This window comes from Arachis hypogaea, chromosome 12, assembly GCF_003086295.3.
Source record: "Arachis hypogaea cultivar Tifrunner chromosome 12, arahy.Tifrunner.gnm2.J5K5, whole genome shotgun sequence".
NCBI lineage: Eukaryota > Viridiplantae > Streptophyta > Magnoliopsida > Fabales > Fabaceae > Arachis > Arachis hypogaea.
The window spans coordinates 3,874,076-3,889,784 of NC_092047.1; the positions used below are offsets into that span (position 1 = coordinate 3,874,076).

Sequence of the window (15,709 nt, forward strand, 5' to 3'; positions counted from 1 at the left end):
CCTCACTACTTCTCACCTCAGTGCTGTCCATCGAATCCTCAGATACATCAAAGCTTCACCTGCTACTGGCATAGTGTTCTCGGCCACCTCTGATTTCTGTTTCACTGGATTTGCTGATTCCGATTAGGCGGCATGCCCTGATTCAAGAAGATTTGTGACAACCTACTGCTTCTACATCGGCACTGCCTTGGTTTTATGGAAGAGAAAAAAGCAAGTGACAGTTGCTTGCAGTTCAGCTGAAGCTGAATATCGGGCGCTCGCCGCTGCTACTAAGGAGGCTATTTGGCTCAAGTTTCTTTTTGAAGGACTTGAAAATGCCTCTCACCAAGCCCATCAGCACATACTGTGACAGCTAATCTGCAATTCACATCGCCTCCAACCCGGTGTTCCACGAGCGCACGAAGCACATAGAGGTCGATTGTCACATTGTACGCGACAAGTTCTAAGAAGGTCTTATTCATCTTCTTCCCAGCTCTACCACTGAACAGGTTGCAGACATCCTGACCAAACCGCTGCCTCCGTCCATGTTCTCCACACTCTTTGGCAAGTGCACACTCCTAACTTGAGGGAGGGTGTTACTTGATGTACTAGTTTAGCAATTAATTAATTAATTTATTAGTTGTAGCAACGAGTTAGTTAGACAAATAGCATATAATAGAATTTTTAGTTAGCCCCTAATTATTCTAACTCAGTTGGTTAGATGAACAATATATATATATATATATATGTAATCTGATTGTTGTAACAATGTAAAGTGTGGTTTATCATTCAGTACATTGAGAAAACAAGAACTCTCATTTTTTCTCTCTCTGTTTCCACTTATGCTCTATTCTCACACTTCCCTTGCACACCTTTAACATCCTTATAATTTTACCAAATTTTTAATTAGGTCTCTATACTTTTTTTTTAATAGGTCCCTTTTAATTTTGTAATTAGATCCTTTCTAGTATAAAAAATGTTAGAACTAATTAATTGAATAATTTTTCGTAAATTGAAGATGTCTATAATTAAGAACCTAATTAGATTTTTGATCACATATTTTATGAGAGAATTAAGTATTCTACTAATTTTAATATTTTTGACATAAAAAGACCTAATTACAAAATAAAAAATAGTGTAAGAATTCAATTAAAAAAAAATATAAAAATATAATTATAATTTATAAATTTAGTAAAACTGTATGGACTAATAGAATAATTAAACCAATATAACAAGTTAATTATTAGAGTTAGTTTAATTTAAATAAATATTTTATATTCAAATAAAATATGTAATGAAGTTTATTTTATGTGTTAAATACACATATAATTAAAGCTAATGTGTAATAATATATAAGAATTAGTAATTTAGCTTTTAATTTTTGAAAGATACCGAATACTTGACAAATTATTATTAATTTTTCTTTTGAAAATTAATATGTGAAATTATTAATAACAAATTTAAAAACAGTAACATATATTGAATTCGTATAATTTTTCGCATCAATTTTTTTTTTCTTTAAAAAACTTCTTTGTATACATTTTCCTTTTTCCTTTTTACCGTTCATTTGTACATTTTTCATTTCCTTCACTTTGTAACGTTAGAATGATGAGATTACAATTTAAGTTTGAGTGTAAAAGAAATAAAGAATATATAGGCAAAAGGAGTTGCTAAAAGGCATTTTTGGAGTAAATCTTCAAATTAATTCACAAAAGAATATTCGTTCTTTAAATTAATTTTGGAAAATTTTTTAATTAAATTCAATTTTAAAAAATTTTAAATTAATTGTATTAGTTTTTTTTTGTTATTTTTTAATTAATGGTATAAAAATTTGTTAATATACCATGCACGTTAAGTGACACTATAATATACACCTAAAAATTTACTCTTAATTGACTATTAACATAATAAATTTATGAAATTAATTAGATAATATAAGATCAAAACCTAATAATTAAAAACAGAACTTGAAGTATTAGAATTTTTTAATTTGAGATTTATTTAATCTAATTTTATAAATTAATAAGTTTAATAGTCAATTAGAATTATTAAATATATGTTGTAATGTTACTTAACATACCATATTAATAAATTCTGACATTGTTAGTAATAAAAATGATAAAAGGACTAATATGACTAATTAAAAATTTTTAAAAGACAAATTTTAATTACAAAAAATTTTTAGAGGACCAATTTAAAAATAAATAATCTTTTAGAAACTAATTTGACTATTTATTCGATTATTTTTGTTTTTTTTGTTTTTTTAATTTTTCCACATATTTTTACTACTATATTTTTTATTGTTATTTTTTTATTGTTGAATATTTCCGTCAACTTTGATCTGAGGTATTGGGAGAATATATAATAATTTAAAGGCTCTTTTTGGTGTCAATTTTTGTCAAGCTAAAGAGTAATTATAGTATTTAATTGTAGTGGAAAAAGAGCACAACACAAAACTGTTTTCCACTAGATGAAAGTCATATATATATTAAAGACTCTACCAAATTGAAAATTATGGAGATTAATTTTGGTTTTGAAATTTAGGACTATAGTACTACTATTATATTATTATAATTATGGCCAGCTATGGTTTTCGCAAACTTTAATATTAAATAGTGGGGGATCAACTTTGACTGATGGTGCCATATGATATGCATATGTCACTTGCCAATTAACATCAACATCATTAATGGAATATTATGTTTAGTTTCTTTGATTACTACTAACACTAATTAACTATAGAAATTTCCTAGCTAAACCTGAAAGGCTGAAACCACAGCTTTTGCAGCATTCATTCCTCTTCCATGACTAGTTTAAGTGGCTTGAGCTGTAAATTAAATTCTCCTTTAATTTTCACATTCATATAGATAGTAGTATATATTAAAATAAGTTTCGATAATGAGGGCATTATTATTTGTTAAGATGATTAATATATTTCTATTTACATAACTTTTGATATTATTTTAAAGTGTGATCGAAAATCATGCTATATATCTATAAGAACTTATCTACTAATAAATCAATTATTCACATAAAATATATATTAAAAATATTTAAATATTATATATATTTATATATAAATATATAATAATTGAATCAATGATTAATTTTATACATATAATATTTTTATATTATTATATATCTATTTTACAATAAAAATACTATATAGAGATAAAAAAACTCAATCATTATATATTTATATATATATTTTATAAGTGATTATTTTGTGGCTATTTTCAGCATTTGCATATTATAGTTGAAAAGTATATGAAAATATTAAAAATAAATTCTTATAAAAATAACTCCCCAAGTTGAAAGGACCATTAGAAAACCAATAATTGAATGAAAGTGTGGAAAAAAACATGCAAACTGGTAAGTCTTGGACATTGAAAAAAAAAAAAAAACACAAAAAGAGAAGAAGCAGAATCTTAGCTGGATGCACCACACTACACCTACCTAAATTTTTTACACTCTCCAAAATCTTCACTTTCTCTCTCCACTTTTCTTATTCACTCTTTCAATCTCTCTCTCTCTCTCTCTCTCTCTCTCTCTCTCTCTCTCTTCACTTTCCCATTTTCTTCCTTCTCTTCTCTTTTCTCACTCAACACAATCACACTTACCCTTCTCTCTCCCTCTCTCTCTCTCTCTTCCATAAACAAAACTCATACACAAAAAAGTGTTTGAAGAAGAAGAAGAATAAGAATAAGAAGAAGCAAGTGAAGGAAGTAGCAGCAACCACTACCACCACAATGTGGTGCATTTCCACCACCACCACCACCACTACCACCTTCTTCTTCCTCCTCCTCTTCTTGGAGTTATCTTACTCTCAACTCCACCACTACCACCATAGGAGGATCCTCCACCAACCCCTTCTTCCACAACCACAAAACTCATCCCCCACCAATCTCTCATCACCACCATCATCACCACCCTCACCATCACCATCACCACCACCTTCTCCAAACCCAAAGTTCCCATTTTCAGCAACACCCACTTCTCAAAATTCTCCCTTTTTCCCAATATACCCTTCTCCGCCGCCGCCACCATCTCCCTCCGCCTTTGCTTCTTTCCCTGCTAACATCTCCTCTCTCATTCTCCCTCACCCTTCAAACTCCAAACACTCCTCCCCTAAACTCATTGCCGGAGCTGTAACCGCCGTTGTACTCGCCGCCGCTGTCTCCGCCGTCTCCGCTGCCGTGTACTGCCGTAGGAGGAGGAGGCGCAACCAGTCTGCCGATGACAAGACTCTCAGATCCGACAGCAGCATTCGCCTCTTCCCCCGTGAGCCTCCCGGCGGCGGAGGTGGTGGTCGGAAAACCAGAAACCCTTCCTCCACCAGCTCCGAGTTTCTCTACCTTGGCACTATTGTGAACTCCCGAGGCATCGATGACCGCACCGCCGGCACAGGTGGTGGTCGGAACAGCTCCGGCGGAGGGGACGCCAACTTGAATCCTCGGAAAATGGACTCGCCGGAGCTTCAACCGCTTCCGCCACTTGCACGACAGAGCTCAAGAATGCAGCAACGAGATTCCGGCACGACGGCGACGGTTACGGCGGCTGATGAAGAAGAAGAAGAATTCTACTCACCAAGAGGTTCGTCATTGGGGGAAAGATCGGGTTCCCGGCGAGTTTTCTCCGCCGTAGCAGGCGTCGATAATCTCGCCGGCGGCCATAGCTGCTCCGATTCAAGCTCCGGCTCATACTCCTCCTCCACCTCGAACTCGCCGGACCGATCACACTCAATTAGCCTCTCTCCGCCGGTGAGTATCAGCCCCAGAAGATCCCAACCGAAGTCGCCGGAAAATCACATTCCACCACCGACACAGCAGCAACAACAACAAACCCTAACCGGAGATAACAGAAGCAGAAGCAGAAGCTCAATCTCATCCTCCAATCTCTCTTCGCCACGTGTCCTTTCACCTTCACTGTCCCCAGCTCACAACACCACGAACTACACTCAAACGGCGTCGTATTCAACAACCCCAGAAAGAGAACTTAACCAGTCACCGTCGCTTTCACCGATTTCTCTCTCACCGAATCGTTTGCATCCGAAAGTCTCAAATGGGTCACCGAAGATAACGGAAAAGTCTCAAACTTTATCTTCATCACCGGAGAAAGTAAAGGTTAGTGAAACATTTTCACCACAGAGACTATCCAATGCTTCTAACGGTAGTGGAAAGAGTAGTAGTGCGTTGTCGTCTTCGACTTTTTCGCTTCCTTCGCCGGATAAGGTTACAACTTTGATGCATCAGAATCATGGGTTAGATCAGTCTCCAACCATTTCTGATGTTTCAGATCGGTATAGGCATTCTCCAATTGCATCAGTGCCTTTGTCACCAACTCTGTTGTCATCACCGGAGAGAGAATTGAATCACGGTGGTGATAATAATTCTTCTCATGCCCCTCCACAGAGGAAGCATTGGGAGATTCCTGACCTGTTGACACCACCCATTCCCGAATCTTCATCAGTGGAGAATGTGTTTGGAGCAGCAGATTCTGTTGTGGTTCCACAGAGGAAACAATGGGAGATTCCGGCGATTCCGGTGATTTCGGCACCTATTGATCCATCTGGCAGAGTTTCAGCTCCTCCTCCGCCTCCGCCACCACCTCCTCCTCCACCGCCCCTGCCGCCTACGCTGCCGCGACAGCGTAAGCAGTGGGAAGTGCCTTCTCCATCGACGCCTGTGGATCAACCAATTTCTAGGCCACCGGAGCTGACACCGCCTTCTAGGCCTTTTGTGTTGCAGACACCAAATACAAAGGTTTCTCCGGTCGAGTTGCCGCCGAATTCTTCTTCGGGTTTGGGGGTGATTGAGGAGAATTCCGAGGAGGCTTCTAAGCCAAAGCTGAAGCCTTTGCATTGGGATAAAGTGAGGGCAAGTTCTGATCGTGAGATGGTGTGGGATCAGCTGAGGTCCAGCTCCTTCAAGTAAGGATTTTTTTTTGTCAATTGACTAATGATTTTCATAAAATTTCCGAATTAATGCATTTTATTGTATAACATTTTCTGCTTTGATTCATATTTGTGAAACATGGTGTTTAGCCTTTTAGCTTCTTGATAGTTAGTAGCAATTGGTGTTTCTAAATTCTAAGACTCTTAGCTTATTTGCTTTTAATGGATATCAGTGATTTGAACTACTTTGGATATCAGTGATTTGCTTTTAATTGTTTGATGTTGCAATTAGTGTGCTCGAGTTGATCATTGGATCGGTTTTCGGCTTGCAGGTTGAATGAGGAGATGATTGAGACATTGTTTGTAGTGAACACACCGAACCCCAAACCCAAGGACACTACTCCACGCTCGGTCCTTGCCCCGCCACATCAGGAGGATAGGGTGTTAGATCCCAAGAAGTCCCAAAATATTGCTATATTGCTAAGAGCACTCAACGTGACTATAGAAGAAGTGTGTGAAGCATTGTTAGAAGGTATGTTCTCTTGGCTTTAGATCCATCAAGTTTTGTGGTAACGATTACTATTGATTGTCGTTGAAGAATGTCTCGACTAGGTGATGTGGTTATATACAGAATCATGCGTGATGTAAATCTGTCTTCATAATCATTTGGAATTAATTCTTTACTATTCCTAGTACATGATTTTTGCCTACATGTGGAGTTGATAAATTGCTCTTTAATGTTGCAAGGTTCAAATAGGGGTTTTAGAAAGGGAAAAAACTTGGTCTACCGCTTATTTGGCAACATTTTTTTATTGTGATTTGGTTATATATAAAGTTGGTGTACGTGATGTCTAGATATGCATGCGAGTAAAAATGTTAAAATGATTAGTTGTGATTATTACATGCATAGTTGTTGGAAGTTCGAACCATAAGTTTCACGATTCGAACCCATTTCTGGAACTGGTCCAATTCTGATACACAATTTGAATCTTACAGTTCGAACTATTCATTGGCAACATGTGTTCTCGAACCCCTTCTCACGGTTCGTCTCTGCCACTTCAAACTCCCGCTTCCCAAAACCACTTCTCTGCCCTCTTTACTTTCTCATTGTTCTGTCCCTGCTTTCAGTTTCTGTTGCCATTGTGTTTTTCCCACTATTACTGGCTCCTACTCAGCCCAAGATGGGTAAAAAGGATGTTGCATGGGAGCATTGTAGTTTTTGCAACATTTTATGCGATTTTTGTATGCTCTAGGTATATACATTTGCTATTTATTGTTCGTAAAGATAAATGATACCCAGTTCACAATTCTAAAGTTGGTCAAACGATTTACAAAACAATTCACGACTTGACAACTATCATTACATGATACATACTAACCGATAGAGGTTTTGAGTCACTTCTTTTCATCATTTAGAAGTTTGCTTGTTGCCTTTGTTCATGAGAATGTGCTGAATGGCAAATACTCTAGTGCTACTTGGCATCTTTTGGTTTTGACTAAGTTACATAGACAATAGCTGAATAATTTGCAACTCTGCAGGTATAACCGATACACTTGGAACAGAACTGCTCGAAAGCTTGTTAAAAATGGCACCAAGCAAGGAAGAAGAACGTAAATTGAAGGAACATAAAGATGACTCGCCAACCAAGCTTGGTCCTGCCGAGAAATTTTTGAAGGCAGTGCTTGATGTGCCTTTTGCGTTTAAACGGGTGGAAGCAATGCTTTACATTGCTAATTTTGAGTCAGAATTGGAATATCTTAGGAAATCTTTTCAAACTCTGGAGGTATATAGTCACCTTTTCCCCACTGATTTACTTAAGAACTAGTAATATTTGCCATTACGTCGGGTTAATGGCAAATATTTCTAGGTTTAAAGTCGGCAAAGCAAAATCATTCTATGAATTATGTTCATTTGCATTTAGATTTCTTCTATTACATGTCATGATATGTAGTTTCTATGCTTATTCCGACTAATAATTTTGCAGGTTGCCTGTGAAGAGCTGCGAAACAGCCGAATGTTCTTGAAGCTTCTAGAGGCAGTGCTGAAAACCGGTAACCGCATGAATGTGGGGACAAACCGTGGCGATGCACATGCCTTCAAGCTCGATACGCTTCTCAAGCTGGTTGATGTCAAAGGCGCAGACGGTAAAACCACTTTACTCCACTTTGTGGTACAAGAAATCATTAGAACCGAAGGCGCTCGCCTCTCAGGCACCAACCAAACTCCGAGCACGACCACCAACGAAGACGCCAAATGCCGGAGGCTGGGTCTACAAGTAGTGTCTAGCCTAAGCTCAGAGCTAGCAAATGTGAAGAAAGCCGCTGCTATGGATTCCGAAGTTCTAAGCAGCGAAGTTGCTAAACTCTCCAAAGGGATTGCACACATCGCCGAGGTTGTGAAGCTAAACCAAACATTAGGATCAGATGAAAGCAATCACAAATTCACAGAATCAATGAACAAGTTCATGAGAATGGCTGAGGAGGAGATACTAAAGATTCAAGCACAAGAGAGTGTTGCAATTTCTCTTGTGAAAGAGATCACTGAGTATTTCCATGGAAACTTGTCAAAGGAAGAAGCTCATCCATTTAGAATCTTCATGGTGGTAAGAGACTTCTTGAATGTTCTTGATAGGGTTTGTAGGGAAGTTGGTATGGTTAATGAGAGAACCATGGTTAGTTCTAATCATAGATTCCCTATACCGGTGAACCCTTTGCTTCCACAACCTCTAAACCCTATGCTTCCACAACCTCTTCCTGGTTTACATGGAAAGAGAAACTATAGTTCTTCAGATGATGATAGTTCTTCATCACCTTAAGCTTCAAACTATGTTAGTGTCACATCTTCGGCCACATCTTTATTTCGCCGGCAATTGCGAGTTTGGATTCTGGAAGGGAAGGAATAGTAGAAAGGGCTCGAAGGGTAAACCAAAATATGTTATACTCTTCGAACCCTTTCCTCCGATCCCTTCCTTTCCAAAACCCCAACTCGCAAACATGCCCTTAGAAAGCTTCTCGAAAAGAGGTTTGTTATATGTACATACATAGCATGCGATTTTGTGTCAACGTACAATGCATTCGCTATCAGATGAGGCGTAGATCACCCCATTTGACGGCGAATAATGTACGAGTTGGCACAATATCCCGCATAAGATGTACATATAACATTTTTCTTTCAAGAAAACAACCTGGAAACAGGTGATTTTGACTACTGGCCTTGGGTGGGATGCTTGTATGGTTTTGGCCAAAGTGATATTTTTTGTTTCCTTTGTTAAATTGTATAAATCCATGTAAAAGATTTTCAGTATTATATGATAGATTATATATATATATGTAGATGATTAAGAGTAGAGGATTTTCTTTTTGGGAAAAAATAAGCTTGCCTTATATGATTGAGATATATGTATATTATAAGGTTGGTGTACAAAGATTAATATTCAATTAGAGAGGGTACTTTGCTGCAATTATTAAGATTCTAATTTGCAAAGCTGCCATATAATGCTTTAGTCAAATACCAGATCTTGGATCTCATCCTACTCCATGTTACTAAAAATGGGTTGGAGCTAGTAAAGCTGAATTTTAACCTAAGATACTTTAGTAGAAGAGTTTTTTTCTGATTTAACAAAGTGTCACTAATAAGCTATCCAAAGGACGAAAAAAAAGAGTTGTAATTAAAAAATATTTATGCCATAAATTTTATTGGCAAAACAAAGTTAAATACAAAAGAGTAATTAAACTTTCTTTTGTGTAGCTGTAGTTAAGATCTTATTATAATTATTTTTTTCTTAGTATTATTATAATTTTATTTTATTAATGGTAGTAAACCTTATTATACATTGAAAGCATCTTTTGGAGATTTTTTCTTGAAAAATAGAAAGCATAAAGTCATATGAGATTATTTGAAATCAATTTTCACATCTCAAGTGTAACCCTTTTTTTTTAATATATATAATTTCCTTCTCTCTCTCTCTCTTATTTTATTTTAATGTAATAACAAATAAATGAGATTTTTCTAGAATTGTGACAAGGCCGACCAGCTATGTTATCAAGATGGAAAGATTTTGTAATTTTGTGGCAGTTTTCATTTGTTATTATTATTAATAATTTAGAAGAAAAGGTATCTTGCATGTTATGTACATTTTTGTTGCACGTGATGGCATGGCCTATGAGGAGAATTAATGGCAAAATAATTAACCATAGCTTAAATCAATTTTTAATCATATTTATTTTGGATAAGGGAGTCTTTAAAAAAAATTTCAAATAGATCATTAATCTTTTAGAATATTAAAAATTAAAGATCAATTAGTCAAATTTTCTTTGGTAAAAACTAATTTATGTTTAAAAGGATCAATCTAAAACATAGAGCATAGAGCATACAAGAATCCATTTATCTATTTAGTGTGTGACATGAATATGAAAATGATGAGCATGTGGCTTGTAGAAAAACACACATGTGAACACCACCACATACAAGAATCCAAGGTACTTAGTTGGATATTTATATTCAAGCCAAAACATTGGTCTTCGTTGTCAATTTCAATGGCGGATCCTTGTCCATAAGAGCTAGATATTCAGATGAAAATATTTTTATGTGAAAATAATAAATAAAATATTAATATATATTATATTAAATAATTTAATTAAATTAATTAACAGTTTGTAACTATCATTTTCATATATAAAAAGTTACACTTTTTTACATGCCTTGCTTTCATATACCATTAGTACAAGAAGTGTCTTTTTTCTTTAATTGTTTTAAAAATTTTATTTAGGATAATTTATACTAGGAACTCTTCTATTTGTGAAATTACTTGTTAACTTACTAATAATTTAAAATTTGACAATTAATATATTAATATTATGCCATTTTAAAAAAATTATGTTACCATAAAAAATTAATTATTCGTCTATTACAAGTTTGATTATTTTATTACAATGTTTAACACACATGACATGAATGTTGGCCATATATTGTATGGAGCAATTCCTGTTTATGGAGCTATAAAAAATAATTAAAATTATGTTATTATTTCTGATTTTGCCACTATATTCATCTATTAAAATTACAGATTTTTTTTACAAATTATTCTCCAAATTTTGGCACTATATTCTGATAATTAATTTGAAGAATAATTTTTAAGAAATCTGTAAATCTAACAAGTAAATAAAATGGGGGAAAAAATATGGCTTGGAACATAATTTTAATAATTTTTTAGAGCTCTATTCATAAAGCTGTTATGGGAAGCTCCATGAAACAATTTGTAATGAATGTATATGGATATATGGTCAAACTGAAGCTTTAACATTGTTTGCATACCACAATTTTCCTCAAAAAGAAAAAAAGGAAAAAAAAAAAGTTTCTAAATCTTATGTCTAAATTCACACACCTTCCCGGAAAATGTGTTCTTGTTAATCCTAATATTACAAAATAAAAATTAACACTTTTTTTTCTTCTTTTGTTTTTTTTTTTCTTTTTACTTTTTAATTCCTTTGAAGAAATTAATTTGATCCATCACTTGGAAAATTCCATTGGTAGCATCACCTCTACATTGCATAGAAAAACCAGGATTATTATTCACTTACCCTGCTTTAATTTATTGAATTTGGACATGAAGGAAGGGATTATTGTTCTTCATATTTTCAATCATATGGAAAGTGATTTGAGAAGCATATTTCATACAATGGAAGGATCCTGGTCCCAACCTCCTTCTTAGCATCTGGTTAGCATCAAAACTCATTGATGAAAAATCTTCATTATAATGATTCTTTCAAAATTTTATATTGTGATCTTCATCTTGGATTATTAAAATATTTATATTCGGATAACATTTTTGAACATCTAAATATTTTATTCGATGTCAAAATCTATTTCATTAATTTAGATTTTGATATGGTCTCTACTCGATGGTCTCTATTCGGATAACATTTTTCGTGTTCATCCGGAGGACGCATGGTTAGAAGAATGTTTTTACATTTCTAAGAATTTTATACTAAAAATTTTACATTGAAATGATTTTACAAAATAAAATTCCTAAAAATGTAAAAACTTTTCATGAACTATACACACCTACTCAAATCTTGTTAGATAGACCCCTTTGGTTCTATTAGGAAATCACACATTGCATTGAAGGGAGAAATTTTGCATTTTTTTCTTTTTTTTTTGGCAGTTGGAAAGTGATTTGGTCAAAATATATTATGAATCAAGAGGAGCTTGATCTTAACCTCATAATTAGCTTTCATTTCTTGATTGGTTACCTCCATTCATATTTGGTTAGCATTTAAATTCATTGATTTCTATGGCAAAGAAATTAGTTCTTAACAAAAGAAAAAACCCTAACAAATTGATTCCTAACCTAACCTAAATTATTAGGAAAATTGACTCCTAACATTTCCTAAAAAGAGTATGAATTGGTCCCTTATTTTTTTTTTATTTTACATGTGGTTTGATGAAAAGACTACAAATTGTGTAAATTGTTTTGACAAGTAAAGGATTAGGCCAAGTTTGGATTGATTTTTGTTTTTCATCTTTTAAAAGAGACTTTTTGTTTAATTAGAAGAAACTGTTTTGTATTTGGAAAGGTAATAGAAAAAAGTACCTATTTTTAATAGACAATTCATTACAATCTTCTTAAAATTTTGCTTTATTAAAAACTAATAGATGCTTAAAATAAAAGAAGTTTTTTTAATAAAAGTGCTTTTCTAAAAATTGTATTCAAACACCAATTAAAAAAAATACTTAAAAAAAAAAAAAACCAATCCAAACAAACACTTAACTCGACTTATATTTACATCCTACATCGGATTTTCGTGTTTGCGAATGAACACTGAGCAGCCTCTATCTTTTACAGGGATTGTTTTAACATCAAAAGAGAGTCATGGAACAATTTAGACAGATTGGTAAGGCATTGGGGAGTTTGAAGGCTTTGATGTTATTCAAAGAGAATATTCAAATCAATCAAAGACAGTGTTGCCTTCTTCTTGAAGTGTTCACCTTTGCATATGATACTATTGCAGATGAGATCAAACAGAACCTCAAATTTGAAGAAAGGAATGTGAAATGGAAAGGATTAGAACAACCTTTGAAAGAGATTCACAAGATCTTCAAAGAAGGTGAATCATATGTTAGGCATTGTTTGGAAACAAAGGATTGGTGGGCTAAGGCTATTATATTGTGTCACAACACAGATTCTGTTGAGTTGCATATACATAACTTGATTTGTTGCATGCCAGTTGTGATTGAAGCTATCGAATTGGCCGGAGAAACTTCAGGGATCGATCAGGACGACATGAATAAGAGGAAGTTAATAAATTCTCATAAGTTCAGAACAGAGTTTAGAGATATGAACCTTTTTCAATGGAAATTTGGGAAACAGTATTTAATTACACCTGAGTTTTGCAGCCGATACGAAACGGTTTGGAAGGAGGACAGGTGGTTTCTTCAACAGAAAATGCATGAGAAGAAGATGGCAGGAGCAACAAAGCAAGAGAGAAGATTGATAGAACTTATTTTGAAGAATTTGCAAGAATCATGGGAAGGGAAGCTTATTCCAAGTTCAACCTTGGTTGGATCTAAGGACTTCCAGGTTAAGAGAAGGATGGGGAATGGACAAGACAAGGAAATTGCGTGGTTAGGCGAAAGCTTCGTGATCAAGCATTATACCGGAGAGATCGAAGCTTGGGAGCCAGAGATCAGAGAAGTTTTGTCTCTGTCTCATCCAAACATAATGGATTGTCTTTGTGGTTTCACGGATGATGACAAGAAAGAATGTTTCTTGCTTACGGAAGTTATGAGCAAAACATTAAGCACTTACATCAAGGAGATCCATGGCCCCAAGAAGCAGAAACCATTCTTACTCCATGTCGCGATCGATCTTATGCTTCAGATTGCGCGAGGAATGGAATACCTGCATTCAAAGAAAATTTATCATGGAGAGCTAAATCCTTCAAACATTCTTGTTAAGCCAAGAGGTAACTTGCCTGATGATTACTTGCATGCCAAGGTAACTGGTTTCGGCCTATCTTCGGCCATGGAATCAAACCAGAAAGGGGGTACAAATCAAAATCAGAATGGAACTTCACCATTCATCTGGTATGCTCCAGAAGTACTTGAAGAGCAAGAAAATTCCGGGGGTGCCTTGCAATGCAAGTATTCAGAGAAATCTGATGTTTATAGCTTCGGAATGGTTTGCTTTGAGCTTCTAACAGGTAAAGTCCCTTTTGAAGATAGTCATCTACAAGGAGAGAAGATGAGTAGGAACATAAGGGCAGGGGAGAGGCCACTTTTCTCGCTAAATTCGCCGAAATATGTCATCAACTTGACAAAGAAATGTTGGCATACAGACCTGAATCAGCGTCCGAGCTTCTCTTCCATCTGTAGAATTCTCCGGTACATAAAACGGTTTCTTGCCATGAATCATAGTCATATCACTCAATTAGAGGCACCGGCGCCAACGCCGGCTATAGATTACTGTGACATAGAGACTGCACTTTTGAAGAAGTTTCCTACTTGGGGGAATTCTGAATCTACATCGATATCACAAATTCCTTTTCAAATGTTTTCCTATCGAGTCGCGGAACGAGAGAAAACAGGTACATACTCTAAGGAGAACTCTGAATCTGGAAGCGACGCTTCGGCGTGTGGAGATGATCTTGCTACCTCCGGAGATGAGGCATTCATATCATCCACAAATGAAAAGAAGATTTGCCCTGCAAATGAAAGCATGAGTACCAAGAAGCATTCACTAGCAAGGAAATCATTAGATTTTAATAAGCCAATAAAACAGCAAGGTTTACCTTCAAACTTTGTTTCTTACTCCATGTTAATTACTATCCATGAAATTGTTCAACAAAACCAATTAATGATTCTCCATTTTGTGCTACTATTTCATAATTCTAGGGTGCAATCCCATCTGCCATCTTTGGTTAATGAAAAAATGAAATGATTATTATGTTGGTTATAAAGTTAACCTAAAAATCTATCATGTTTTCAAGTCAAAACAACCAATGGCATCACATGGAACTTGACAAGTTCAAAATTACTTCCATGAACTTCCACTACTTCACCATAAAACATGTCCTCATTTTACAAAATTTTATTATATGATGATCAACATGGAATGAACTCATAGACATAATAAGCTAATGCAGTATCTAAATTTTTATCATTGTATGCATGGATAACTAATACTGATCTAAAAATTAAAGGTATGTGAAGATAAGTACTTGAATGATTTACATGTTCTTGTGCTCTTCAATGCAGTTACACCAAGATCAGCAAGGCCTCCGCAGATGTCGTCTTTTGGGCGGCCGAAGAGGACTAGTTCGGACCAGCAAACATCGAATTCAAGAACAAGAAGAACAGCTTCGGGTCATGTCTCGGATTCCGAGCTCTCTTAGATCTTCACAGCATATCATCATCAGAATTCAGAACTTAACACTTTAAGTCTTACTTCAGGCCCTATGCAGATTCCTTGATCAACTATAAATTCCAAGATGATTCTCTCAATTTGCAAAGGAAGGATTGATTCTTACATAGTTAGCTTAAGATATTTCAAATTAAGGTATTCCTAAAAAATGATGTCGTTTGTAAGTAGGGATATAAGAGCAGCAAGCCTTGTATACACTAAAAATTCTTCGTCCGCCCTAAAAATATTCTTCACAATCGAACAACAACGACTTTTCAAGTGTGTAATGAAACCACTTATCTCAAAATTTTAGACTTTTTAATCATAGAAGTTCTTATATCATATCATAAAAATACGTATTCCAAAAACTTAAATTGTTAGATAGAAGTATATGAATAGTTATATATCACACAAAATATAATAGTTATGTAATATA

The 15,709-nt window shown here is 34.9% G+C and overlaps 2 protein-coding genes across 2 annotated transcripts; both read left to right on the forward strand.

Annotated features, from left to right (window-relative positions):
- The first annotated feature begins 3,255 nt into the window (after nucleotides 1-3,255).
- LOC112726444 (formin-like protein 1) lies at nucleotides 3,256-9,333 on the forward strand. Its single transcript, XM_025775834.3, has 4 exons — nucleotides 3,256-5,908; nucleotides 6,205-6,404; nucleotides 7,412-7,656; nucleotides 7,858-9,333. The coding sequence occupies exons 1-4, from the start codon at nucleotides 3,342-3,344 to the stop codon at nucleotides 8,686-8,688; spliced, it is 3,843 nt and encodes a 1,280-aa protein (XP_025631619.2). The 5' UTR covers nucleotides 3,256-3,341; the 3' UTR covers nucleotides 8,689-9,333.
- Nucleotides 9,334-12,290: 2,957 nt separating this feature from the next.
- Nucleotides 12,291-15,626, forward strand: LOC112726446 (uncharacterized). Its single transcript, XM_025775836.3, has 2 exons — nucleotides 12,291-14,656; nucleotides 15,129-15,626. The coding sequence occupies exons 1-2, from the start codon at nucleotides 12,745-12,747 to the stop codon at nucleotides 15,263-15,265; spliced, it is 2,049 nt and encodes a 682-aa protein (XP_025631621.1). The 5' UTR covers nucleotides 12,291-12,744; the 3' UTR covers nucleotides 15,266-15,626.
- The last annotated feature ends 83 nt before the right edge of the window (nucleotides 15,627-15,709 follow it).

Coding starts and splice junctions, on each gene's coding strand:
- LOC112726444 (XM_025775834.3), top strand. CDS start 3,342: ATGCAAACTGGTAAGTCTTGGACATTGAAAAAAAAAAAAAAACACAAA. Junction 5,909..6,204: donor CTGAGGTCCAGCTCCTTCAA/GTAAGGATTTTT, acceptor TTCGGCTTGCAG/GTTGAATGAGGAGATGATTG. Junction 6,405..7,411: donor GTGTGAAGCATTGTTAGAAG/GTATGTTCTCTT, acceptor GCAACTCTGCAG/GTATAACCGATACACTTGGA.
- LOC112726446 (XM_025775836.3), top strand. CDS start 12,745: ATGGAACAATTTAGACAGATTGGTAAGGCATTGGGGAGTTTGAAGGCT. Junction 14,657..15,128: donor TAAGCCAATAAAACAGCAAG/GTTTACCTTCAA, acceptor TCTTCAATGCAG/TTACACCAAGATCAGCAAGG.